This window comes from Melospiza melodia, chromosome 12, assembly GCF_035770615.1.
Source record: "Melospiza melodia melodia isolate bMelMel2 chromosome 12, bMelMel2.pri, whole genome shotgun sequence".
Taxonomy (NCBI): domain Eukaryota; kingdom Metazoa; phylum Chordata; class Aves; order Passeriformes; family Passerellidae; genus Melospiza; species Melospiza melodia.
Genome location: NC_086205.1, coordinates 5,371,411 through 5,397,288, shown reverse-complemented (window position 1 = coordinate 5,397,288; position 25,878 = coordinate 5,371,411). Strand labels below are relative to the sequence as shown.

General features: G+C 45.1%; 1 protein-coding gene across 1 annotated transcript; it reads right to left on the bottom strand.

Annotated features, from left to right (window-relative positions):
- Nucleotides 1–7,842: 7,842 nt before the first annotated feature.
- GPR55 (G protein-coupled receptor 55) lies at nt 7,843–12,259 on the bottom strand. Its single transcript, XM_063167305.1, has 3 exons — nt 12,240–12,259; nt 11,241–11,354; nt 7,843–8,836 (listed from the first exon to the last, which is right to left on the bottom strand). Exons 1-3 carry the CDS (start codon nt 12,257–12,259, stop codon nt 7,843–7,845), a joined length of 1,128 nt encoding a protein of 375 aa, XP_063023375.1.
- Nucleotides 12,260–25,878: the final 13,619 nt, after the last annotated feature.

The window sequence follows — 25,878 nt, the reverse complement described above, 5'->3', positions numbered from 1 at the left end:
AGGACAATTCAGTGCAGTGGGAAAAGAAGGACAAAGATTTGCAAGGATTCAGTGCAGTTGTTTTGTTCGCTTTGCAGTGTTTCAGCAACTTTTTCAACTGCTGTAGGAACGGAGAGCAAGCCTTGCTTTCCCTGGGTTGGAATTGCCTTTGGGTAAGACTTGGTGTAGTAGCAGAGAAAAGGCACTGTCTGAAAAAGGTTCAAAGTGGAGGTATTAGGCTCTTTTAAAAGACATGGCATATTCTTTTTAAATTTTTTTTTTGTATGATGAAATATTGAGAAAAATTACCCAGCCAGTGTCAACTTGAGTGAAGGGGAAATGAACCATAGTAACACAGCAAATAAACAGATCAAAGTCATCAGAAAAACACCAAAAACTGCCTTTTTTTTTTTCTTTCCCCCAGTAACACAAATTAGTAGATTAATACAGATACTGATGGTTGTTTGAACTGTCATTAACCCACAAGGGCAGTCATGTGTGGTCTCCTTCCCAGAGCTCAGCCAGCATCTGGCATAATTATTGGCTGCATCTTCTTCAGTAATGACTTGATTGGGGTGGCAGAGATGCTTAATAAGCATCTGTATGGTTTCATCTGCAGGATGCAGATATCCAAATCCACAGAGAGCTGATCTGAGAGCCTAGATGTCCAAACACCCTGCTGTCCTTGGGGAGGGCAGAAGTTAAAATGTTGAGTTTCTAGCTAGAGATGCCAGAAGCTGTTCGGGGGCTGCTGAGGGACCCTCACTGTTTTCTGTGTTTGGCACTGCAGGAGGGGGCATTGCTTGAGGTGGAGCAGCTGTTTCCATCTTCAGAGTGTGGCAAAATGCAGCTGAGAGCACCTCTGGAAAACTGGAGAGGAGCACTGAGCACTGGCACTGCTGTGCCAAAATGAAACTTGACCTTCATTTCAGCACATTGCACAAAAGATAAAACACACATTTTTAATATATAGCTCGTGGGACCAGACAACCTGCAGAGTTTCTCTGTTGGCTTTCACATGAATGTCTCGTGGGTTGACTTGAAGTCACATTTTTAAAAAGGGAAAACAGTGGGTTTGGACTGGAGCCTTGATGTGGTGACCGTGGGCATCCGTGGTGTTTGCAGTTCCCAGAACTACAACTGGACTTCACCCATGTGCTAAACTGGGTAAATTCCATCTTGGCTGGAATGAAGATTAACTGTGGAACAACATCTCTCACTCACCAGTGTCATTTTCCAGGTGTCAGAAATACGAAAATGGAATGAGTAGGCTACAGCTTTAATGTGAACAAAAAAAAGGTGTTTTCCCCTAATTTTTTTTAACATGAAAATCCAGCTGTCCTTGAAGCTGCTGTGCTTCAGCAAGTGGGGGAAAACCAAGTGCTTTTTCAAATCTCCCGCTGAGGTAATGGCTCACGATCTGGGTGCCGTGGAGCAGACTGCAGGGTGGCTGTGGGGATGGGATTTCTCATGGGAAATCTCATTCCCATGCCTCTGGGACATCCTTTGCCCCATAGGGAGCTGGCCACTGCGTGTATCTCCAGAAATGGGGCTTGAAACCCCAATGGCTAATGGAAGCCTTGCAGAAGCACCAGGCTGGGGTGAGAAGATACTGCAGGATGTGTTTGTTTCAACCCACCTGCACCATGGGCAAGCTGTGAGACTTGTCATGACGTCTGCCTCCCCCCAGCTCTGCCTTTCGTGCTTTAAATGAGTGAGCACTGTGACCCTCAGTGCAGGCAGCGTGGGCAAGGGCAGTGGGCATGGTGAGGAAGGCTGCCAGGGGCTGGCTGAGGGGTTTTTGCAGTGCAGTGTCTCAGGTGCTGTAAATGAGACCGTGTGGATGCCGTCCTGGTGCCCTTTACAGATGTACAGCAGGTGTGACTCAGTTACTGAGCTCTTTCTTGGCAGGGTGAGTCCTCACCTTGGAGCAGTGGGTGCTGGAGAAAGCAGTGCTGCTCCCAGGACCTCTAGGTGAGGCAGAAATGACAGTGATTAAAAAAAGAAGGAATTAAAAATCCCCAGGTCCAGCATGAACTTGGCTCTGGTGAGCCCTCTGTCATGCCATATGCTGCAGTGAGTACTGCCAGTGTTTGGCTTTTTATTTGATAAATATATATGTTTAAATGAAATAAACGAAAGCAAAACCTTTGGCAGGGCCAAAGGCAATACCTTGTGCCACTCCAGGAGCACAGAATCACCCTGCAGGGCCTGAAGCACAGCAGCTGCTTGGCTGCTGCCCACCTGCTTCACCTTCTTCATCCTCTGTTTGCTGGAGAGCCGCCTGTGCCACGGGGATCGTGTCTCACTTTCAGTCATTCTGACTTCCTCACATGAGAGGCACTCTAGAAATACAACTATTCTTAGTCTGCTCAGGTGTGTTTCAGTGCTAACACTTGCTTTAAGTCTTTGTGTTGGCCTGATGTTCAATAGATAGAAGATTGCTTGAGTGAAGCTGTCGTATCCATGTGGAAGGGGCGAGCTTGATTTCTCTGGAGTTTTCAGCTAACACTGAGGCTACAGAGCTGTGAAAGCTCATTGCACAGTGCCATTTTGTGGCAATCAGTTCCTAGGAGTGATTTTCCAATGCAAATAGCTTTCCTGCAGACAGAAGATCATTTAATTATGTGTTCAGAAGCAGCACGAGAGCCTTCATCTAATGTTCTCCATAGTCTGATGTTAAATAACTTTAAAGAAATAGATGGGTTTTGGTTTTGGTTTCTTCTGTTTCCCACACAACTGTACACGAGAAATAGTTTTAGCTGCTTACAAAAGGAGTTCACAAAAGCAGCTGAAGAAAGGCACAATGTGAGATACAGTGGCAAAAGGCACAACTTTTAAGAGTGCTGGGAAGGCACAGCCACAGAGCAGCTCAGGGACACCTCTGGGGAGATGCCCAAAATCTTGCCTTGAGCAAGAAGAGGGGTCAAACAGGGGTTTTCTGTGCCTTGTGTGACTTTTATGCTGGGAGCAGGTTTGTGTCTTTGGACTGCAGCCACCTCAGACTGCCCAGGCCGATGCTTTCCCTGACAGCAGGCTCAGCTCACCCTCCGTGCTCTGCTGTGGCATCCTCTGCTCCTCTTCCTCTGCCTTCCTCCCCCCTGCCCACACAGCAGCTGAACTGACACAGACATCTTTTATGAAGAGTCCTTTCCTTAGAATTTTTCCTCCTGAGAAGCTGACAGGCCTCAGGAACAAAATGTAAACAATGGTTATCTGCTGCTGTGGAATGCAACAGGTGCATCTGGGATTGGTCTCATGTGGTTGTTTCTAATTAATGGCCAATCACAGTCAGCTGGCTCAGACTCTCTGTCCAAGACAGAAGCTTTTGTTATCATTCTTTCTGATTCTATTCTTAGCTGGCCTTCTGATGAAACCTTTTCTTCAATTCTTTTAGTATAGTTTTAATGTAGTATATATTATAAAATAATAAATCAGCCCTCTGAAACATGGAGTCAGATCTACGTCTCTTCCTTCATCCAAGAACCCCTGTGAACATGGTCACAGCTGAACAGCAAGAGAAGCTGCTGCACCTTTTGGTAACTGAGCCTTTGGCAGTGCCAGGAGAGCAGCCAGAGCCGCGTGTGAGGAGTTTGTGCTTCTCTACATGTCTAGCAAGCACACTAATTTGAAAGCCAGCCAAGCCAGCTTTCCCATTTGCACTGTTGTGTCACCAACAGACAGGTTTGTTTTCAGTTTGCCCAGGACAAGCACATTTGCTCTGGGCTCACATTTCTGCCCCTTTTCCCTGTGGGAAGTCCTTGGGAACCTTTGGGTGTGTGGCAGCCCAAGTCTCTCGGTCGCCCTGGCTGCACAGAGGGGTTGTTCAGCTGCTGTCCTTGTGGTGCTGAGCAGGTCCCTGCAGGCTCCCAGGGCAGGTGACAGTCCCCTCAGCAGCTGGCTGGGCTCTGCTTTCCCCTGCTGCACTTGCCAGCTCCTCAGAGGACACTGCCCCTGCTCCTCTCCTCGGGTTTGGGTGGAAGGATGGAGAACGTGCCCAAGGCTCAGAGAAAGCAGCTAGTCTGAAGTGGAAAATTAATGTGAGGAGGAAAACCTCAGCAAAACCACTTTGGTGAGACAGTCACAAGTCTGTACCTTAGAGTGGCCTGGGTCTGTCTCTTGTTTGCCTGTGTTTGAGGCAGGCTAAGTTGTGGTGCTGCAGAACAGCCCCTGAGTGACATATCCTGGGAGGTTTGGGTCTCTCTGAAGATCAGTTTCAATCTTCCAGCCCATTTCAGCCTTTTGTCACGACCTGGAGGCTGCCTCAGGCAGTGAGATGGCTGCTCTTCTCACTTTGGAGTGTCCTGAAAACTTGAAATTACTTGATATGACAAACTACTAGAGTGACATTTATTAGGCTTTCTTTGTGGTTGTTCATCCTCACATGGAAAAGTGTCTGTTTTTTAATTTTAACTAATGTATTTAATCATAGGGAAAAGATGTTGGGCTGGCTCTCCAGGGCCCATGCCCATCTGTGGCCCCTTGTGAGAGGGCAGGACACCAACAGTGCTTGGATCCAGGCTTGGACCCTCCCTCAGGTGCCTCTGAGCTCATAAATCATGCATCATAAAAGCAGCATGTGAAGGCTAGAAAAGTTCATATATTAGACCCTCTACTTGCTATTAAACCAGTTGAATTTCCTTTTTTTTGATATCATTGTTGTTGAAAATATTTCAGAAGGGACTTCCTGGCCAATAGAACTTTTCAAAACTTCTGGCATTGTTTTGATGCTACTTTCATAACATTAGAAATTAGTGGAGTGTCACTGAGTTCTGTGTTGAAGTAGGGAAATGAAGATGATATAACCCAGACAGGAAATGAATTTGGGGAACAAATCCTGTGTGGTTTTGTGTGCTGGGAGTTTTTGTTTGGTTGTTTAAATTGGGGGTTGGGTTTTTTTGTCCAAAATGCTTTTGTGCTCTTCTGTCTTTCAGTTGAGTGAGTCTATAAAATACAGCTTGGGGAATCACACGGATGGTTGAACAAATGCTAATTGTAGAATGTTGGAGTGATCTGCCATTGATAAAAATGCCCTCAAGAAAAATCAGCTGTCTTGTATGTTGTGGAGACCTGTGGGGTTTAGCCCAGTTGGAGAAGTTTAATGGGAGGAAAACAAAATTTTGTGTGGTGAATATTCTCACCTGTGGCCTGAAATGGCGTGTCCAGAAGAAGAAATGTTCAATACAGCTCCTCTGTAAGGTCTGTGGTTAATTGTGGAATCTTGATTTTGTCCAATTCACAGAAGAGGGCAGAACTGAAAATGCAATTTGTAAAGGCATTGTTTTTGGTGTTTATGGTTAGCACTTGATTTTTATTTTTTTCCACTAAGACAGTGCTTCTTTGACTTTATAGTACAGCTGAGGCAGTGAGGAGACCTGAGAGTGTGAGGGGTTCACAATCAGGTTTCCATCACTTTTCCGTGTATTAAAAATAACACCAGGAGAGAAGAAACCGCTTCTGTTGCACTGAACCTGTGTATCAGCTCAGGAAAATTTGGGTTTTTAAAATGTCAAATGCTTTTCAGTTTTATTCATCATCAAAATTGCTTTGTAACCTTCCCAAGGTGCAGAAGGATTTTTATTGCTTTGTCCTGGTATAAAAATACAACCACAACTGGAGATGCTTCAGAGTTAACAGTGGATTCCCCATAGGAGCCTGTGTGTAAAATCCTGATTTAGAAAGAACTGTAGCTGCAGGGCAAGGGCAGGACTTGAGTGTATTATTTGAATGTAAGTTCATCTTGAAAAGCAGTGAATTGAAAGTGACACCTTCTTGCTCAAAAGACCTGTGCTCTTTTGTGCTAAAAAACAGGACTACTGCAACAGCCTGTAAAATCAACACAGCTGTGCGCTCTTCCTTCTTTCTCTTAATTTCATTTTCATTTCATTTCTAAAATTTCAAGCACGCTTAGTGAGGCTGCTCTCATTTATTTATACAACAGGCAAAATTCAGACCAATGAAATTACGCACAAAAACATTTTAGGCTAACAAAGAAGTGACACTAAATGGGAAGAAAACAGTCCAGTTTAACTTCCAGATTTTGCAGTCTGGGTTTGCAGCCAGGAGCACACAGAGCCTTGAGAGCAGTAGCTCACAGTGGCTCCACCACTGCCCATTATTGCAGCTTAATTAGCCCTGATTTAATAATCCCAGCCTTTCTGAGGGGTCACAGGTGCTGCTGCTGCTGCTGCTGAGTAATTTTTTAGGCAGCTAGTGCAGGTAGAGGAGAATTACACACTGCTGTCAAATTGGGAAGTTAAAATGTATTTTCAAATCATACACTTCACATGTACAGTTTATTTAGTAAAACTACTTCTTTCTCACACACATATTTTGTATGCAAAGTAATGTGAAAAGTGCAAAGAAGAAAGGTTAACCCATATTAAAAATCTGTAAGTTTCTGAGTGATGGACTCAGTGCACTCAATAATGTTTAGAAAATCTATTCTTTTGGAAAGCTCTTCCTCTTGCTCTTTTACAGAAAGCAGCGAAGATGATGATAAAAATATTTTTTCACTTCAGCTGTGGTCATAGTTTTAGTGCTAACAAGTTTTAAAATGTTCATATATTAGGTCCACTATAACATATGTGCAGCTGCCTACTTGCATAGTCAATAATTTCTATGGAAATTGATGGACAGCAAATTGTATTTTCAAAACTGGACCCTTTTCTTTTTAATTTCCTACTGAGAGAAGGTAATTTCTTTTCACATTTTGAATAAATGGAAGAAACTTGACTACCAGCAGTCTTAGACTATTTTCACAGCTCTTTTTAGAAAGGCAAAGAAAATGATTTCTTTTTGTGGAAGTGTTTCTGGCTACGAGCACCAACCATGCCCAGATGAGGGTGCAAGAAATGCTTGGCTTAAATTGCAACAGAGAAACTTTTAGATCAGAGCCAGAGCCAAACTAGCAAATGGTATTTGGGTGGTGACAAGCCAGAAGGGCTGACCTGAAGAGTTCAGGCAAGCCCAGAAATGTTTGGAGAAGTGCACAGTACAGGCTGGAAGGACTTCCCTGAGGAATGAGCTGGGTAGGGCTGGTCCAGGCTTCTGGCTGGGAGAGAGGAGATTGCCAACCACTCCCTCACCTCCTGTCATGCAGGGCTTGCTCCCCTAATTCCCCTGGACAAGAAAGAATGAGAAGACAGGCAGAAGAATACATGTGTTTTCATACATGTTGTATCTTAGACAGAAAGGCACTGATGTAGAAACACAGTTTCAGCATATTCAGTCTTTCTCTAAATCTCATATTTGAAGGGGTTGTTTGGATTTACGTGGGCAAAACCTGATTTAAAATTGCAGCAGAAAGGCACGATGACTCCTCAGCACAGGTGGTCAGGAAAGGCTGGTACCTGAGGTAGTCCCTTGGGTTTCTATTCTGGGCAGCATGTCCTACATGAAAGAGCAAAAACTGCTGTCCCTCCTAGCAGCCCTGAGCAGTCTGTGATGCTTCCATGGAAGGAGGGTTCCCTGCTGTCCCAGGCTGGCCAAGCTGCCCAAAGCAGAGGAGCCCCAGCAGTGACTTCTGGCTGGATATTACTTTTTAACTACCAAGACACATTCTAAATTAGAAAGGTTATGAACAGTTATTTCTAGTTTTGCTTTCACCAACACCTTTGTGACCACATATGTAAAGGGAAAACTGGTGCAGCTATGACCAAAGCTGATGTTAAAAGGCATTCCCATGATCTGGTTAGTTTTCCTCTGGCAAGCTTTTCACATCTGGTAGGTACTGTCAAGGCTCATGCTTCTTTTGGGATCAGTCTGTCACTTTGCTAATGCTGGTTCCTTACTCTAACTTTTTTTCTCCTTTATCTTTAAAGGCGAGAAAAATACGGAACAGGTTTGCAGTTACTGGGAAATTCACTGTCCTTGTCCCTGTGGCACAGTCCCTGCCAGGTCAGGCACAGCACTGTCAGTGTCCTGGGAAGGGGCATTGTCCCACTGCAGGCGGTGCCGTCGCATGTCACACAGCTCAATGACCCTCCCCAGCTGGGCTCTCCTGTAGAATTCCTTTGCAGCAAAATAGTAGAAGATGGCATCGAGGCAGCAGTTCAGGTTGGCAAATGTCATGGACACCTGGAGGAAGAGGCTGATGGTCTGCCTGACCCTGCAGCCCACGATCACGTGCTGCCTCACCAGGCACTGCAGCAGGATCCCGAGGTGCACGGGTGTGAAGCACACCAGGAACACCACCAGGTTGATGACAATTACTCTCACCTCCCTTCTGTCATGAGTGCCGTGATTCAGGAGAATCCAGATGGTTTGAGCGGAGCAGAAAACCATCACAGCAAGCGGGATCAGAAACCCAAATATTTCCACAAAAACAATGTAGGGGGCACTCCATGTCTGGCTTGACATGTTGTGAAAGCATCTCATAGGTTCCTCCTTCTGGAACACAAAAATTGGGATGCTGCAGATCCAAGCTACTGCCCAGATGATGCAGCAAATGACCACGGCCCACCTGGGGGATTGCTGAGCTCGGCCTTCAAAGGGGTGCTTAATGCAGATGTACCTGTCCACGGTGATGCAGACGATGGTGAAGATACTGATGTAGGTGTTGACGAAGTAAGGAGCCTGGAGGAAGGAGCAGAGCAGGCCAGACACCTCTGTGGCAGAGGAGTAGAGCTTTAGTGGCAGCGAGAGGACCAGCAGGATGTCTGCCAGCACCAGGCTGATCATGTACACCGAGGTCCTGCTCTGAGTCCTCCAAAAGCAGCAGAACACACGCAGGGCCAGGATGTTGAGCACCAGCCCCACAATGAAGGTGGGGATGGAGAGCCCCAGCTGCACCCTTCGTGCCAGGTTGTCAATGGCTGTGAAATTGCAATTCTCACTGCTGTTGGTAATTTCTGCCCTGAAACGACAAAGAGAGCGGGTTGGAAATGTGTGAGATTCACAGCTAATGCCATGATAAAGCCAAACCAAGATCCTTCCAAACGTAGTTCTAGAATTTTTTGGTTTTGAGCTGGACAGTTGGTCAGCCTGTGCCTATTACAGAAAGTGAAACCTTTCAAGCACAGAGCTTTCTGTTTCCAGTTTGACTGGCTTGGTATGTACAAGGGAGTCTGATTCTCAGGGGAAAATAGTCAGCATCCTCTGATTACTTACCCATGTCAGAGAACCCCTTTCAGATATCAGAGACTGACTCCTTCAAACACGTATTTTCAAAAACTCTAAAGACTACTGTCTATCTTTAATAATTTGTACACCTGTTGAAGTTTCCCTAAGATCATGCTTAGTTTTGTTGCTACACAGAAATTAATGAGATTACTGTTCCATATTAAGGCATGTTGATCTGATAGCTGGGATTTTACTCTTACATCTAAATCCCCATGCACCAGTAGCTTTTGCTGATGTGCTTTTACTGCACCCACATTTATATGATATTTTAGTTTCATACAGTGCTTATATCCAATGCAGTATTTTAAAAGGTCAACTTAAGAAGACTGATCTTTTATCTAGGTGCAAAATGAGTAAGCATGTTTTTTTTTTTCACTTGTGCTTAACTTTCAGCATTGTTTCAATTTGGGGTATGCAGTTTAAATTTTAACTGATTATCTTTGACAATCCAGCAAAGATTAGCAAGTGGAAGTCATGACATCATCATAATGCAATTCTTAAAAAAAATTATTTTGTCTTGAATGTTATCACTGTTTTTAAAAACGTACATATGCTTTAACAAACTATGCCTTAAAAGTGCTTTTTATAAGTGGTCTTTGAATCAAAACCACAAAAAGTCCCAATAAAGCAGAGGAAATTGGTAGTTGAAGTTCCCAGTCCAGTTCAGCCAACCAAATAGCTCAAAAGAAATTTTAGGAGTAAGTGAGGATGTTTTAAGAAGAGTTTGGTCAAGAGGAGAATCGTTGCTTTGGAGGATGAACAGTGACAGCTCTTAAGCACTGCCAAAAAGAGCTAAGCTGTGCTAAAGAAACCAAAACCAACTAGTGAAAGAATTTTTGTGTGTGTGCGTGACTAAAATAAAATATTTAAAAATGTATAGAGAAACAGAGAACAGCTGAGGAGACAGCCTTGCATTTTGCCAACTCTTATACCACTAATTTCTTCTTACTATTTCTTAATATTATTTCTAATACCACAGGAATGCTGACATTGTGCTGGAGGTCAGATGTGGGATGGCTGGTGGGAATCAGTGAGTGATAATGGAAATAACTGTATCTGAACACAGAATGCACTCAGAGCTTAACATGCTCCTATTAAACATGAATTTCCAGCTCAGACCACAGAAAGGACAGGCACATAAAGCTGAAGGTCCAGACCAGTGGTTGTTATGAAGTCTGGATGTTATCATTGTGGCTGGAAAATGTTCAATCTATTCTATCTGTTGTAGGAAAGAGTGTCAAGTGTGATTAAAGCAGCTCTGTAACTGATGAGCCTAAACTTCACACTGATTTATAAAGAAAAATGCTAAATAAGTCTTTGAGAGCTCTTACCAGACCCTTATCTTTGATGAAGGATCTGCTTTTTCATACAGGAGAAAGGCTGAGGATTTTAGGCCACTTGCATTTCAGCAAAGTGTACTAGAAACGAGTGGAGAGCACCAGAAAAAGCAGGGTTTAGAGCGAGGGCTGTTCAGTAATGAAAATGGTTGCCTGGAGCTGGTGAGGATTGCAAACAGACTGGATGGGGGTTACCAAGGGGGTGCACAACACTGAGGCTGTCCTTGGCTGTGTGACCCCGCTGTGGCAGTGAGGGTGAGCTCTGGAGAGGCAATTTGGGAACTGCAAAAGCTGGATGTTGTCACCAAGGTTTATGGGCCGGATTTACCTGCCAGAAACGAGAGCAAAAGGGAAGACCTTGGCTTGGTCATCAGGGTGAGGTTCAATCAGCCCATTTGAGCCAGCAGTGTGTGGCAGCCACTTGGAGAATCACGTGTTTGTGGTGTGTGAGAAGTGAGAAAGTCACACAGAACGCGGAGCTGAGCTGGTGCTGTGTGTGCAAGGGCTCACTCTGGGAGATGCTGCTGTCACTGAGGGGCAGGGAAAGGGACACGGGAACACAGCTTTAGTGTGAGCAGGGTGTTCTGTGCCCAAGGGCACCCATCTGCCTGGGGAGAAAACCAGGCAACATGAAACATTTTGGGGCAGTGACAACACCTGACAACCCAGCACTCGGTGTGCTTTGTAAATGTATCAGAAAACCAGGCCTGATGACTCTTCAAAGTCTGAGGTTTGGTGTAGGTGTAGAAGGAGGGATCACAAGTGACCTCACCCCTGATAAATCACAGTTGTACTAATTACCAAAGCACAATAACAGCCTTGCCCTTCATGGGTCCCAGCTGTGACTGATCCAGATCAGTGTGATAAAAGGGGTGGGTTGGCTGGCAGGGGGAGCCTGGAGGAAGAAGGATGGAGCTAGAGAGAGACAAAGAAGAACAGGACAAAGCAGAGAGTTCCTGCTGCTGCAGATGTGCTGTGGGCTCAGTGTGGCTCTGATGGGGCTGGAGCTGCAGTGGTGTTTGAGCTGGGTGTGACTGCAGTCGTGCTCCAGCAGGAACAGGCAGCAGCAGGAGCCGGCTGCAGTCATCAGGAGGGCTGAGCTGTGCAGAAGAACAAGCCAGGACCCTTTGCACTTTGTTAAATGAGAGTCTGTGTCTTGGCTCGTGTCTGCTGAAACACTTTGGTGCCACTTTTATTGCATCACTAGCTCACTGAATGCCTTTTCTTTAGAATTCATTAGTACCAAATTATGTGTGGCATTACCCCAGAAAATTATTAATTTCAAGAAAAGAGACTTTAAATTGATAGTTGTCTGACTGTCAAAAACATGGCGGTTTATTATAATTTTAGTGTCTCAAATTTAAAATTCACATCTTGAGTAATCCATGGGAATTGCTTGCAACTGTTCCGGACTAAGTAATGTTTGCTTAGGGCTCACTTGAAGAATCATTTTCATTGACAAATAACTTTGCAGTCATTTCACAAGCATCATCTTTACTGCATTGTCCAAATTATTAGTAAAAATACTGCTAATACTCATCCTGAAAGAAACTGAACTGTAGCAGAGGCATCTTTCCTATAGAGCAGACAGTGATTAGAATCTCAGTGGGTACCACGAATCATACAGAGGTTTCATACTGCTCAAGTTTCCTTTGCTTAGAAGAAGTTCTTTAGAGGTAGTGTGTGAGCCTGTTTCCCCCTCCTACAGCCCCATCTCCCTTTGCTGAAGGGTTCACAGAGGAAGTCAAATAACTTCTATTTCAGTCATTTTCAGATTAATCTCTGCAGGTTTTTACTTACCACTGACTCGAGTTCTGCATGCTTACAAACAGTTTCTTTGGTGAGTGATTCCAGTATTTCTTTCAAATACTAAAGCCAGGATTACAGATTTAGTTTTTCCAACTCTTTCCTAGCCACCTTCTCAAGAGAGGTACCACGTTTGCTCTTTTCCAGTCTTCTGAGGAAAATTTCTGTCCTCAACAGGTTTTTTGAAGGAATCTCCTGTGGCTTTAGGATTGTTTCAGACAACTCCTAGAAACCAAAAGATAATACAAGAACCTGTAATTAACAGTACTGAAGAGAGTGTGCCTTAGCTGGCACAGCCTCTGTGTCATCACTGCTCCATTTGTTCTGTTTCTCCTGCTGAGGATTCTCCACTTCCTTTGAACTCATTAAACATTAATTGGATTTTGCCATATCAGGAGCTTGTGGTTTCATGAGCAGCAAAGGTGTTCTGACCTAGAAATGAACAGCAGGGTTTTACAGTAATCCCCTCACTAGGTCCATGAATAGTTTCCTCTTTGCAGCTCGGCCCCGAGTTCATCTGGGATTCACACAAATCTGGGTGACAGCACAAGTTAGAGATGTTACACCAAGGGTGTTCTTGTCCATGAAAGCTTCATTAGCAGAAACATGCTGTGTTTATATCTATTTCCAAGAACATTATTGATGTTAGATGTAAGTTATTCTCTTGTGGATGTACTGCAGAAGAGTAAGATGGCTCAGTGCAATGAGCAGCAGGTCCCACTCCTGCCATGAATTTCACCTATAGCTGGATAATTTCTTACAATTTTTTTTTCCTAAGTATTTTGATTATAACAGAATAGATTTATATTTATCACTAAAGCAGAAGTCTTCCTGCTCTAAGCTAAACAACACTACGTTTGATCTTATTGTTTGAACTTTATCAATAACAATCACCTTACCAGCTTAAAAAGTGTCTGCAATCAATGCTGCTACGAAATTGTGGGAAAAATAAAAGCCAACAACTAAAACAGGAATTACTTTACCTGAGCCCTGGCAAGCAGACCAGCAGCATTGCTTCAGTCCAGGCTGTTCTAGAGAGCATGAGAGCGTTTTCTTACAGCCCGTCCCTTACAGTTTTCTAAGCGGCAAACACAACCACATCCTTCTCTTTTTTTTTTTTTTTTTTTTTCCTCCGTCTCTAAATATGCTCTGTGCCTACTTACATAGGCAAGTGAAGGTGGAAAAAGTGTAGATGTTTGAATCCTCAGCTGTTTGCAGCCAGCTGTCAAACCAGGGTGGGGAGCAACAACTCCTCTCCAAGTCAGGGGGTGCAGCCTGCCTGGCCTTTACCTGCAGCTTTTGTGAGCTCCTGGTGGCCACCTCCAAATTTCCAATCATTCCTTGAGCTGGGGAGGAGCTGGAAGGTGGAAAGTTGTAGGAGAGCTTGTAATAAAAATAGGGTTTCTTCCCCCCAGTTTCTGCTCCATTTGCATACTGGGGATCAGCAGTGAAGCACTCAGAGGCTTCTGAGAGGGGCAGCTCTCACACATGCGGCTGTTGAACTATTTCAGGGGTGTGTGCCACTTTCAGCCAGCTCAGGTGTGTGATTCACAACTGCAGCCTGGCAAACAAGTGTTTATCTGAGAGAGAACTGGTGTGCACAGAGCAGCAAACGAGTGCCTCACACGTGAGAGTCACACGTGAGCCAAAACTCACTTGGCTTGAGAGGAGCTTCCAGAACTTTCTGGAACCTCTCTGCTCAAGTGTGAAACTCACTGGCTGGTGCTCACAGCCCCTCTCCTGACCTGTGGACATGCTGCAACCCTCTGCAGAAAAATACAGGAAGAAATGCAGCTCTAAGTGACAGTTTTCAAATTGCAATCTGGTTTTGGAGGTAATTTCATCTTTCTGGAGAAAAAGTAGCATCAGCATTTGTATCACAGGAGTAGGAGAAGAAAAAAAAACCTGTCATTTTCTTCCTGTCTCATTTAAAAATGGGATTTGGGAAAAAAAAAAAAAAAAGCAGAACCCCAAACAAAGTTTATGTAAACCTCCTCAGAAAATGGTGTGGCAGAGGAAATGAAGGCAATATGATTCATAACATTTGGGAAACACATTCTGGAATTGGGAGGTTTCAAGGGCTTTGCAACTTCTGTCTTCTCAGAACTGTGGTCTGCCTCCAGCTCAGCAACAGACTGAAATGAATCTGGAGTCACAGGAAGAAACATAAGAGTGCAACTAAATATTAGCAAAAAGCAACATCCTACAATCCTGAGTACCTTTTGAACAAGTTATTCTGTGCCATGTTGCAGCTGAAATGGGGTTGCTTCTTTAATCTTCTCGCCATAGGAATCCTCCAGACTTAGCTTAAGAATGAATTTTAATACTCTGTGCTGCCTTTACTCCCAGCACGAGCTTCATTCCTTGTGGCTCTGTGAACTTCCCACTCGGTATCACTTGATGCATCAGACCTAGACAAAAAAAAATCAGCATTTCTGCACGCAACAAACATTTCTGCATGTTTGCTGAGCCGGCAGTTTTTCTGTGATACGTGTGGGCTCACCACTCATAGGTGAGCACATAAATCATCCTTTTGCATGTTGGCCTTTTTGGCTTAAACGAGGACAACTTCCACCTAGAGCACGTTTAATGAGGGCAAGTTCTGAATGCATTATTGGCTGAGAAATTAGGGCTTGTTCCCCCCATCCCTGGAGAATGGTTTTGGAGTTTCTCAGGTGCTGTACGTGAATATGCTCAGCAGGAATTATTTCAGTGAGTCCTTTGTGCTCCAGTGCCTTTTCACCCAGCACTGCTGCTTGATAAATGCTGGATTTTGGGGATCCAGCACGGCTGCATGGCTCTGAGGTTTTCAATGGGAAAGAGAAGAGCTTCGGGTTTATTTTAATTAAACAATAAAATGCACTGGGTGTGTATTTTTTGTGCTACATAGAGACAGGGAATCTTCACAACTTTATCTGTTTGCCAGCATCGTGTTCCAGTTAACAAATGAATAGTGGCTGGAGGAACCATAATCCAACTGAAAGGAAGGGTACGACCAAAAAATTCACAATGCTCGTGGCAAAGGTGAGTAGGGTGTTTTGGTTGGTTGGTTTGTTGTTTTTTGAAGTTTTCTGAACTTTTTCTACTTTTTTATCCTCTTGATGCCGTAAGTGCTGCTCTTGCTAAGTCAGGCACCAGCATTTGCTGTTTTCAAGGAATCAAAATCTCTTTCAGAGGAAACATGTTCATACAGTGCTAAACCACATTCATTTGCATTAGACCAACATGAATTCTTCTGCTCTTCTTAAGTGGAAAATATATGGTAGCAGCTTTGAGGTCCAGCTTTCACAAGTGTCTGAATTATGTGTTTGCTTGTATTTAATGGCCAGAACGGAATGAGTTGGGTCTCAGATCTAGAATTAGAATTAGATGCTCAAATGCAAATTAATCAAAATTCAAAGGAAGGGTCCATGTGTTTCTGGGCCATTCTGAATGAATGTGTGACTTGTTCTCCCAGACAGATGTAAAATATCATCTCAGATTACAAGACTTAAATACCCAGAGTAAAACGAGCCAGGAAAAGTCATTGCTCTGCAGAGAGCCAGGAGGTGAGTGACAAACTGTCCTTGGGATGAGTGCTTCAGGCACTGGGGAATTGGGAAACTGATAAACTTGGACATCTGACTCTAAATTGTCTTTTCTGCTGTGTGAATGGTTTCTGATATTTTGGTGTGTTTTTAAAGGTTTCAAAGACTGGATAGCCATGGTGAGCTAAGCCAACAAGTCTTGTTCTGAGCAGGCTACCACAGCTTGCTAACCCAAAAGGGATTTGCTGCCTTCTTTTAAGAGGGGACATCCTGGAGGCTTCATCCAACTCCAGCTGAGCAGCAACAAAACCTGGAAAGGAAAATGCCAGGAGCTCGTGGTGCTCTCACCTAGCTGAAAGTGTGATGCTCTTTCTGTCCAAGGAACAAATAAATAAAAGAACAAGCTTAATTTTCATTGGTGGCTTAAAAATTGTTGCTTGCACTTGGCTTGGAGTACAGAGTTTTGTTTGTCTGGAAACCTTCCACTCCACAACAGTGCTCAGTACCCTCTTCATCCTCACCTTCCTAAACAGCCACAGCCTAACAAACAGTGAGCTACCTTCACTGGGAGCTCTGAATGGCTCAGGGGTTTGGGTTTTTCTCATGGAGACAGGTTTGTTTTGTTTTTTTTTTTGTTTTTTTTTTTTTTTTTTTTTTTTGGTTTTTTTTTGGTTTTTTTTTTTTGGTTTTTTTTTTTTTTAATTCAGGAGACTGCAAAACTTGAAACCAGAAAACCTGGGAGCTGCTGTATTTTATAGCGAACAACCACACTCAGCCTCTTCAAGATGAAGCAAGGAATTATAGGCAGCCCAGATGGAGCAAAAAAATATAGTTTTGGTCTTTGGAGCTGTCCAGCTATGAGGGTAGGCTTATTTCTACATTTGAGAACCCTTACAAAGGCTTGTCAGGGTTGGGTGATGACAGGAAAGGAACTGGGCAGTCTGGTGAGCAGCCAGACTCACACTAATATGGTTGAGTGAGCAAAAATGGTTGAGTGAGCAAAATCATGGTCCAGAATATCTTCAGCTGTGTCTGACTCAAAAGTTCACCATCAGAAAACCAAACTTGCATGGTGCCATCACTTCAGATACCCACAGTCCCCATCTTCCAGTTCAGTTTTGTCTTCCAGATGATGTTCACAGCTTCAGTTTTGTCCACAGCTGATGATCCCATTTTCCAGTTCAGTTTTTGTCTTCCAGAGGCCAAAAGCTGGGCATGGCCAGTGCCATGGCTAGAAGTTTTTCTTGGGTGTTTGTAGGAAGAAGCAGCCAGTAAAGTTCAGTAAAGCTTTAGTGAAACTGTGTAAGAATAGACACAGAGCTTCCTGCACCCTGAGCTCTGCACTGTGCCCCCGAGGCTCCCCAGCACAGCCACCTGTGCCAGCTGCAGGGCCCTGGGGCTGCTCAGCAGAGCTGGGCTGCTGCAGGTGAAGGTGCCATGGCTAAGAGCCTAAATGAGGGATGCGGGACTCCAGGCAGCTCCCCAAAATGCAGTTTATTGCATACAAAATGCAGTTTATTGCGTACAAAATGCAGTTTATTGCGTACAAAATGCAGTTTATTCCATCCAAAATTCAGTTTATTGTATTCAAAATGCAGTTTATTCCATCCTAGAGGTTACAGCAGCCCAGGGTGGTGGGTGACAGAGCTGTGCCCACAGCTGTCAGCTCCAGCTGCAGGCAGGCCTGGAGACCCTTAGTTTAGGTTACAATGCATTATATGCTTTTCTTTTGGTTACAATGCATTCTATACTTTCTATACCTTAACTATTACCTATAGCCTGTCATAACTACTATAATTACCATATTCATGCTACTGTTCTCCAATCACTAAAAGTCAGTACATTACAGTTTAAGCTATAAGTTGTTTTTAAGTTTTCTTGCAGTGGAAAATTCTGAGACCTTTTTTTCTACTTGCCACATTTGCTGCCTGTTTGCCTGTGCTATCTTTGTGCTTGGTAAAAACATCTTGTTTGAGGTGGGTTTATCTTTTGTTCTAAGCCATAAAACCCCTTCTAACTAACACACCCTTTGTCTCCTTGGTTATCCAGTAAGATTGGCCCCGCAATTCTTTTCCTCTCTATCAAAACTTGCTTCCATCTCTATTCCTTCATCAGACTCCACATTTAAAAATCTTTCTGCCAAGCACACATATCTGTGAGACTTTCCTGTCAAACTTTCATCCTTCCCAACAGCCATGCTCTCTGAGCGTGGCACTGCCGGGGGAAATGGGAGCTGTGCACCAGCCCAAGGCTTTGGGTGAAACTGCCAGGGAATCTCAATCAGCCTGCAGAGGGAACTGAGGGTTAGGGTGGGATGGATACAACCCCAGCACCTGTGCAGAAGCCCACACAGCTCCCAGCAGGCCTCCCAAGCACTCAGGCTTCAGAGGGAGCAGTTAAACAGGACATTTATCTGCTCTGCCTCACCACTCCAGTGCCAGTGTGGGGGTTATTGCATGCTATTATTTTTCCTGACACAGGCAGTGATCAGATCAGAGTTGTGTAATGCTCACCCATCTTCACCATGTAAACTCTGATAAGCGATGTTATCTAGATTTTTCCCCATAGAAAACATTTTCGTCTCAGCCTTTGCAGTGAGCTAGGGAAACACAAAATGAAAATTATTTCCTGCGCATTTTCCTTCCACCAAGCATTCATTACCAGAGGGGTGCCAGTGCAGCTGCAGGGCACCTTTTCCTGTACAGTCATTCCTGTACCTTCCACAGCCAGCCTGGCTCCAGGGCTGGGAGCTGCTCCTCTGCAGGGTTTGTGCACTCTCAGTGCCAGAACTTTCTGAGAGACTCAGTCCTGCTGAATGGCTTGCTTTGAAAGGGAGCTGACTTGGCACAGACGTGTTTTATGAAAAAGCCTTTCCTTAGGATTTTTCCTCCTGAGAAGCTGGGAGGCCTCAGGAACAAAATGTAAACATTGATTATCTGCTGCTGTGGAATGCAACAGGTGCATCTGGGATTGGTCTCATGTGGTTCTTTCTAATTAATGGCCAACCACAGTCAGCTGGCTTGGACACAGAGCCCAAGCCACAAAGCCTTTGTTATCATTCCTTCTTTTTCTATTCCTAGCCAGCCTGCTGATGAAATCCTTTCTTCTATTCTTTTAGTACAGTTTTAATGTAATATATATCACAAAATAATAAATCAAGCCTTCTGAAATATAGAGTCAGATCCTCGTCTCTTCCCTCTTCCTGTGAACACCACCACACTGACTCATGTGGAAAGCACATTTTTTCCATTTCCTTCAGCTTTTCCTCATCCATCCCTCCTCAGTGGAGGGACTTTCTTTCCAGAAAAGCCCTACCCACTCAAGCCACTCAAGTGTCAAATGAAGATCCTGGACTGGCTTAAAAGGAACATTTCCAGAGCTGAGCTGTGCCCTGTTTCATTAATGCATGTCCTCTTTGCACTCAGGTGTTGGTTTCGTAGAGCTCTTTTGGCAAAAGCGTGGGTTTTGTTATGTTATAGATCCTCTCTCTTGGATTTTCAACAAAAATCCCCTTTTATTGAAGGTCAAAGAGCAAAGTTTTAAAATTGATATATGTGGGAAGATCATTCGCCAAAAATTAGCTCATGAAAAGGATGGAGAGAAATTGAATGTTACGCTGGTGTTGGTTGGTTTTAATTGTTTCTTGTAGTGCAGGTTTGCCTGTGGAACAACCAAAAACAAATGTTTGGGTGACCTTAGCCAAGGCAGCAGGCTCAGATACCAAATATTTGTCTAATTTGGAACCTGAAAAGCCTTTCTCAACCTGGTCTGGTCAGTGTGCCAGTAAAGGATTTGCCCTTGATCAGAAAAAAATTCAATAGTAAGCCTGGTGAAATTGAAAGAAGGAGCAATCCTGCATTGAACTGGAGCATTTTGTGAGAACCCAGAACATCCCTGTGGCTGTCCAGGACGGCCAGGACCCTGCCAGGGGGCTCAGAGACCCTGGCACAGAGCCCAAAACACCTGTGGGTTTGATTATGACCCGTGGAGCAAATTACCAACCTTAGATGAAGGTCAGCAAGCCACAACAGTTTACGTAGAATAATAGTGAAGTTATCACGGGGTGGAAAAGTAGATTTTGGGGTTTTGGTATGGGGGTTCAGGAGGCAAAATGGAGGGATCTGGGTGTGTCCAGCCTTTCTCCTTCTTCTTCTTGGCCTCCATCTTCTGCTGTGATGGTGGCACTGACAGATTGGTTTAGAGTAGAAGCTCACTGTCTAACACAGGTGATAGGTATTGGGAAGTAATTGCAAACATTGTACACATAGATTTTAGTATAAAGCCATAACACTGCCCTGGGGGCAGGCAGAGTGCCTGGAACTGTCCTCCTGGATGGACCTCGGCAGGACAGGAGAAAGAATTTTATACATAAGGAACAATAAACAACCTTGAGACCGAGAAATGAAGAGCCCTGACTCCTTCTTCAAGCGCCAGGCTGGGAAAAGAGACTTTGGAACTTTTCTTGGGGTCACAGTGACAAGCTAGAGATCCTGACAGCATTTGGGCCAAAGAACTTCCCAAAGCAGCGTCTGAACCCCAGGAATTAGAAATCCTTGGTTCTTTGACAATGCCTTTCCCATTTTAGCTCATGTGATGCCAAGCACATTCAGTTGTTTTAAGAGCAGTGCCCCAGTCGGGCACCTCTCAAAGAGGTCTCAAAGGGCTGCAGAGAAGTGGGGCCAGTTCTGGTCCCTCACAGCGTGGCCAGGGTGGTTCCTGTGCCAGGGCTGGGGCTGCTGGAGCTGCTGTGGGGGCTGTGTCTCACCTGGCCACGGCAGCCACACACCCTCAGCGCTGCTGTTTGCCTGGCCTGGTTCCCTTGTGGCTCCTGCAGGCAGTGGCATTGCTCCATCACACCCCAGTGTGCTGTGCCAGCCCATGTCCCCAGCCTGTCCCCTGCCCTGGCACTGGGGTCTGAGGGTGTGAGAGCTGCTGCCAGCAGTGCTGCTGTCCCCAGTGTGCAGACAGGCCCCGGGGGAATCCATAAAATCAGAGGGTTTTGGGAAAGCTGCAAAAGACAGAGAGACAGCAGAACTGTGATTAGAGCGAAGCAGTAGCCATGAGATAGGTTAGCAGAAAAAATATGTAAAATGTAGAAAAGCAAGGACAAATAGAACAATGGTCTGTGTATTAACACTTGTCTAGAATAACTCCCTAAGCTACAGAAAAGTTTATCTAGCAAGATATTAGGAAGGTTAAAGCTTAATAATGGAGCTCTGAGCATTGTGTTTTAAGGCTCACAAGCAGATATTGTATTCAAAATAAACAAGCATTGTTTAACCAAAGGGACCTGTGCTTATTGTGGTTGGATGGAACTACTGTCAATGTGCTTTTGCTTTGTGTGATTGGGCAAAAAACTTTTAAAGTAAGTTGTAACATTAAGTTGTCACAGATATCTTTTGTGAAAAATCCTTTCCTTAGGATTTTTCCTCCTGAGAAGCTGGGAGGCCTCAAGAACAAAATGTAAACAGTGGTTATCTGCTGCTGTGGAATGCAACAGGTGCATCTGGGATTGGTCTCATGTGGTTGTTTCTAATTAATGGCCAATCACAGTCTGCTGGCTCAGACTCTGTCTGAGACACAAGTCTTTGTTATTCATTCCTTCTTTTTCTATTCCTAGCCAGCCTTCTGATGAAATCCTTTCTTCTATTCTTTTAGTATAGTTTTAATATAATATATATCACAAAATAATAAATCAGCCTTCTGAAACATGGAGTCAGATCCTTGTCTCTTCCTTCATCCTCAGACCCCTGTCAACAATGTCACGTTAGGTTCTGTGTCTGCTGCCTGGGATGTGAGCTGCTGGCATCTTCCCATTGCCATAACCATGCAATGAGGCTGATGCTGGAAAATCAAACAGCTCAAGGCACGTTCCCAGCAGTCCTGTCCTGTTGGTGATTTGTACACACACCCCAACCGGTGATAAAATCCCACCAAATCCCCAGTTTGAACCACACAGTGACCTATCATGGAGATGCAGTGAGTGTGGCTGAGAAAGAGGGAAAAACAGCTGAAGAAAGCGCTGAGAGGGATCCCCATCTCTGATCGCAGCTGAATTCAGTGTCTCGGTCCTGGGCGGGGCCGGTGCTGCGGGAACTGCTGCTCCACAGTGCCATCTTTGGGTACCTCATCTCCGTGAGATGCCAGCACGAGCTTGTGCCTTGTCTTTTGTGTCCCTTCTGTGCATTCTCAGTGCTCTACAGCAAGCATACTTGAAATTTCTTAAGTCTGATAATTTAGCATAATCCTGGTATTCTGTTAGGCCAGGAGACCAAACATCCTAAAGGCACCAGGAGGCTGGAAAACCCTTGAGAAACAAAGGTTCTCCCTAAAATCCATCCTGTAAACTAGGATTAGCCCATCCAGGGAAGAATATATTGTGATGGAGGAATATCATGCTATTCACCAAGCCTCTCATTAAGGTATCTTTGTTAGATATACTAATTTGTAGAGTTTATAAAACTGTATACACGATCTACCGAGTGTGTGCATTTCAGTGCGCTCCACCTTGGCAAAGTGGTGCACCATAAGGATCCTCATTAAATACCAAGATAAAAACCCTTTATCCCTTAACCATTCCTGACTCTTAAGGCCAAAGGCATCCCATGAGTTGGTCAATAGGCATCAGAGTGGAACTTGACTTCTCCTTGGTGTGGTGCCCTCTCTCCTCTCCATATATATGACAAAATACATGTGTGTGTATTTGTGGAAGCATTGATACCATCACGACTTAGCAACAGTTGTTACAATACCCATGTGGGTTACTTTATGAGCTTCATTTCATTCTCATCTCTCCTAATCTGTCCTGGCTTATAAATAAATAAACACTCTTTATTTCAGTAAGATTGCCAGCCTTTGAGACCTGTGAGAACTTGAGAACTTTGTTATATGCTGCTGAAGGAAATGTCCCTTTGGAAGACATGGCTTTGTCTGTCCTCTGGAAAAAGCAACTGTGCAAATTTCCTAATTTATTCCGCTGCAGAAGTGGTGTTTGCCCCAAAGAGAATTAATTTGCCATCCTTGAATCTGGCTTTAGAAGAGAATGGTAATGGGGCTAAGTTCAATCAGCTTGTTTCCCCTTGGCATGTGGGTTATCTGCCCTTGCTGTCAGCATATGATTGTGACCGTGTTCACAGGGGTCTGAGCATTGGGGAAGAGATGAGGATCTGACTCTATGTTTCAGAAGGCTGATTTATTATTTTATTATATATATTACATTAAAACCATACTAAAAGAATAGAAGAAAATGTTTCATCAGAAGGCTAGCTAAGAATAGCAAAGAATGATAACAAAGGTTTGTGGCTCAAACTCTCTGTCCGAGCCAGCTGACTGTGATTGGCCATTAATTAGAAACAACCACATGAGACCAATCCCAGATGCACCTGTTGCATCCCACAGCAGCAGATAACCATTGTTTACATTTTGTTCCTGAGGCCTCCCAGCTTCTCAGGAGGACAAATCCTAAGGAAAGGATTTTTCATAAAAGATGTCTGCGACATATGATTAATATTTAAAATATAGCCAATTTATCCTGGTCTCAGGGCCTTGGATGCTGCAATGTGCTGCCAGCCCAGCTCACTTCCCAGGGAGAAAAACACTCTGGCTTGTTCCCCTGAGAGGGGAATTGAACCTCCTTTGTGTGCAGAGAGGTTGTGGTGTTGGACCCTAATGGGGGTGAGATATTTAACTCCTTTTGCTGTGTAATGTTCGTCCAGCTGAGTGGATGTGGCTGGCTGTGTCCTGGCTGCCTGGCACAGCCCAGTGCCTCCACACACCTGTCTGACAAGAGAGGCTTTGGAAATAAAAACTGCACTTCATTTGCATATAATCATAACACTTACATTGATAATCCTCTAGCTTTGCACTTCAAAGCGAGTGCTAGACATTCATCTGAAATGCTGGAAAGTTCTCTTCCCTTTAGCACAGGTGTATTCCTATAAATAGCCTGCAGAGAAAAGCCACAGAACATAAAAGGGCTCAAAAAAGCAATTTGCAGGAAAGTGAAAAACCTCAAACAGATGAAAACCTCTTGAATGAACTACAGCTAGAGTGGTAAAAACTATCACATAATCAGCGCAAACTTTTTTTTTTAACAGAACAAAGCTAAGATTTAAAAAAAAAATTCTGAAGGACAGAAGTTTTGGTTACTGAGTGTCTTGGTTTGAACAGACAGGTGTCTGCTAAGGAAGGTAGGAGACTCCCTTGAAATGGAAAATGTAAACCCCCTCCCTCTAAATTATTATAATTTTGAAACTAAGGGGCTCTCAGGCAAAGATATGGGGGCAGGAATAACAGTTCTTTACTAGGAAAATTAAAAATACGAATGCAATAGTCAAAATAAGACAAGAAACCCCTGCCAGAGTCAGAGCAGTCCCTGCCCCCTGTGTGCCAGGGCGGTGTCCCAGCCCCATGCCAGGGGGGCTCAGCCCTCCTGCAGTGCCAGCTGTGGCTCTGCTGCAGCAGGGATCCTGCACAAGGGGGGAGTTTTCCTCTGCAGCTCCAGGGCTGCTGCAGATGGGCCTGGGCTCCCTCTGGCCATGCAGGGCAGCAGAAAGCTGCTCCTCTGGCAATGCAGGGGGCAAAGGCTGCTGTGCTGTGCCAGGCCCAGATTGCATCCAGGCAGGAATGCTTGGCTCCTCCCCTGGGCGGAGCATCTCCCCATGGGATGCTGGGATTGGCTCAGCCCTGCAGGGACACTCAGTGGCCATGGACAGCAGAGATCTCCTGCAGGGAGGGTTGGCTGGGGGAGAGAGAAAGGAAACTGCCCCAGGGACAGCAGAGAACTGCCCCAGCTCTGACAGGTGGTGATGGAATACACACCCAGCTACACCTTGTAACCTAAGGCACTGAAATATCAGCCTGAGATAGCAACTTTTGAATTTCAGTGGACACCCTGAATGTGTGCTGGCCAGCCAGCCCTCCCCAGGATGGATTCCCTTCATCTCTTGTGCCACAAATCAGGGCTGTCCCAGGAGGCTGAATGCCTCACCTGTCTGGGGTAGGATAAAGATGTGTGAGCAGACCCTAAACCCCACTGTGCTGTTCTGTCAGGCTGCCCTGAATAACCCCATTTCTGCCTGTGCTGGTGGGAAGGGTGATTGCTGAGACCAGGGTGGTTGTACAGGGATTGTGGGATCTGTGGAGGTAGGTTGTGCTCTAGGAATCAAATGGTAACATTGCCTTGAAGTCTTGTGCTTTTGGAGTCCTGCCTGCCCCCAGGAAACACCTGACACCAAGAGGTTTTGTTCCTTGCAAACAGGCTTTGGCTGTGCTGCTGGCCTTAAATTTCCTGGGCCAGAGGAAAATTGTTTCCCTGAGCCTAAATCTCCACTCGGGGTTGTTCTGGAGCACCCAGGTGAGCAATGGCAACTGGGTCCCCACGGGCTGCCGGTGGATCTCTGGCTCCTCCATGGGCTGTGGATGGATCTCCACGGATCTCTGGCTCCTCCATGGGCTGTGGGTGGATCCCCACGGATCTCTGGCTCCTCCATGGGTTCAGGGCACAGCTGCCTCCCCTCGGGCTGCAGAGGGATCCCAGCTCTGGTGCCTGGAGCACTCCTGCCCCCCTTCCTCCCTGCCCTTGCTGAGCTGCTCCTCTCCCATATTCCCACCCCACTCTGGCCACAGCTGTGCAGTTCCCTTTTCTCCCTTCTCAGATCTGTTCCCACCATTTCTGAGAGAGCAGCCCTGACCAGCAGCATGCCCTCCTCTGGAGCTGCCAGGGCTGGCTCTGCTGGACACAGAGGAACCTCCCAGCAGCTGCTCACAGGAGCCACCCCTGGAGCTCCACCCTGCCAAAGCTTGGCCATGCAAACCCAATACTTCACCTGCTGAGAAACTCAACCTGCCTGAGTCTCTTTATCCAGGCAACAACTGACAGGAGAGGACACAGTCTTAAGCTGTGCCATGGGAAATTTGGGTTAGAAAAAGGATTTTTACTGAAAAAGTGATTAAGTTCTGGAATGGCTGCCTGGGGAGGTGGTGGAGCCACCATCCCTGCGTGTGTTTAAAACAAGACTGGAGTGGCACTGAGTGCCAGGGTTTAGTTGAGGTGTTGGGGTGTGACAATGTTCACAGGGGCCTGAGGATGAGGGAAGAGATGAGGA

Coding starts and splice junctions, on each gene's coding strand:
- GPR55 (XM_063167305.1), bottom strand. CDS start 12,259: ATGCAGAACTCGAGTCAGTG. Junction 11,355..12,239: donor ATGCAGAACTCGAGTCAGTG/GTAAGTAAAAAC, acceptor GTCTCTCTCTAG/CTCCATCCTTCTTCCTCCAG. Junction 8,837..11,240: donor AAGGCTGTTATTGTGCTTTG/GTAATTAGTACA, acceptor TTGTCGTTTCAG/GGCAGAAATTACCAACAGCA.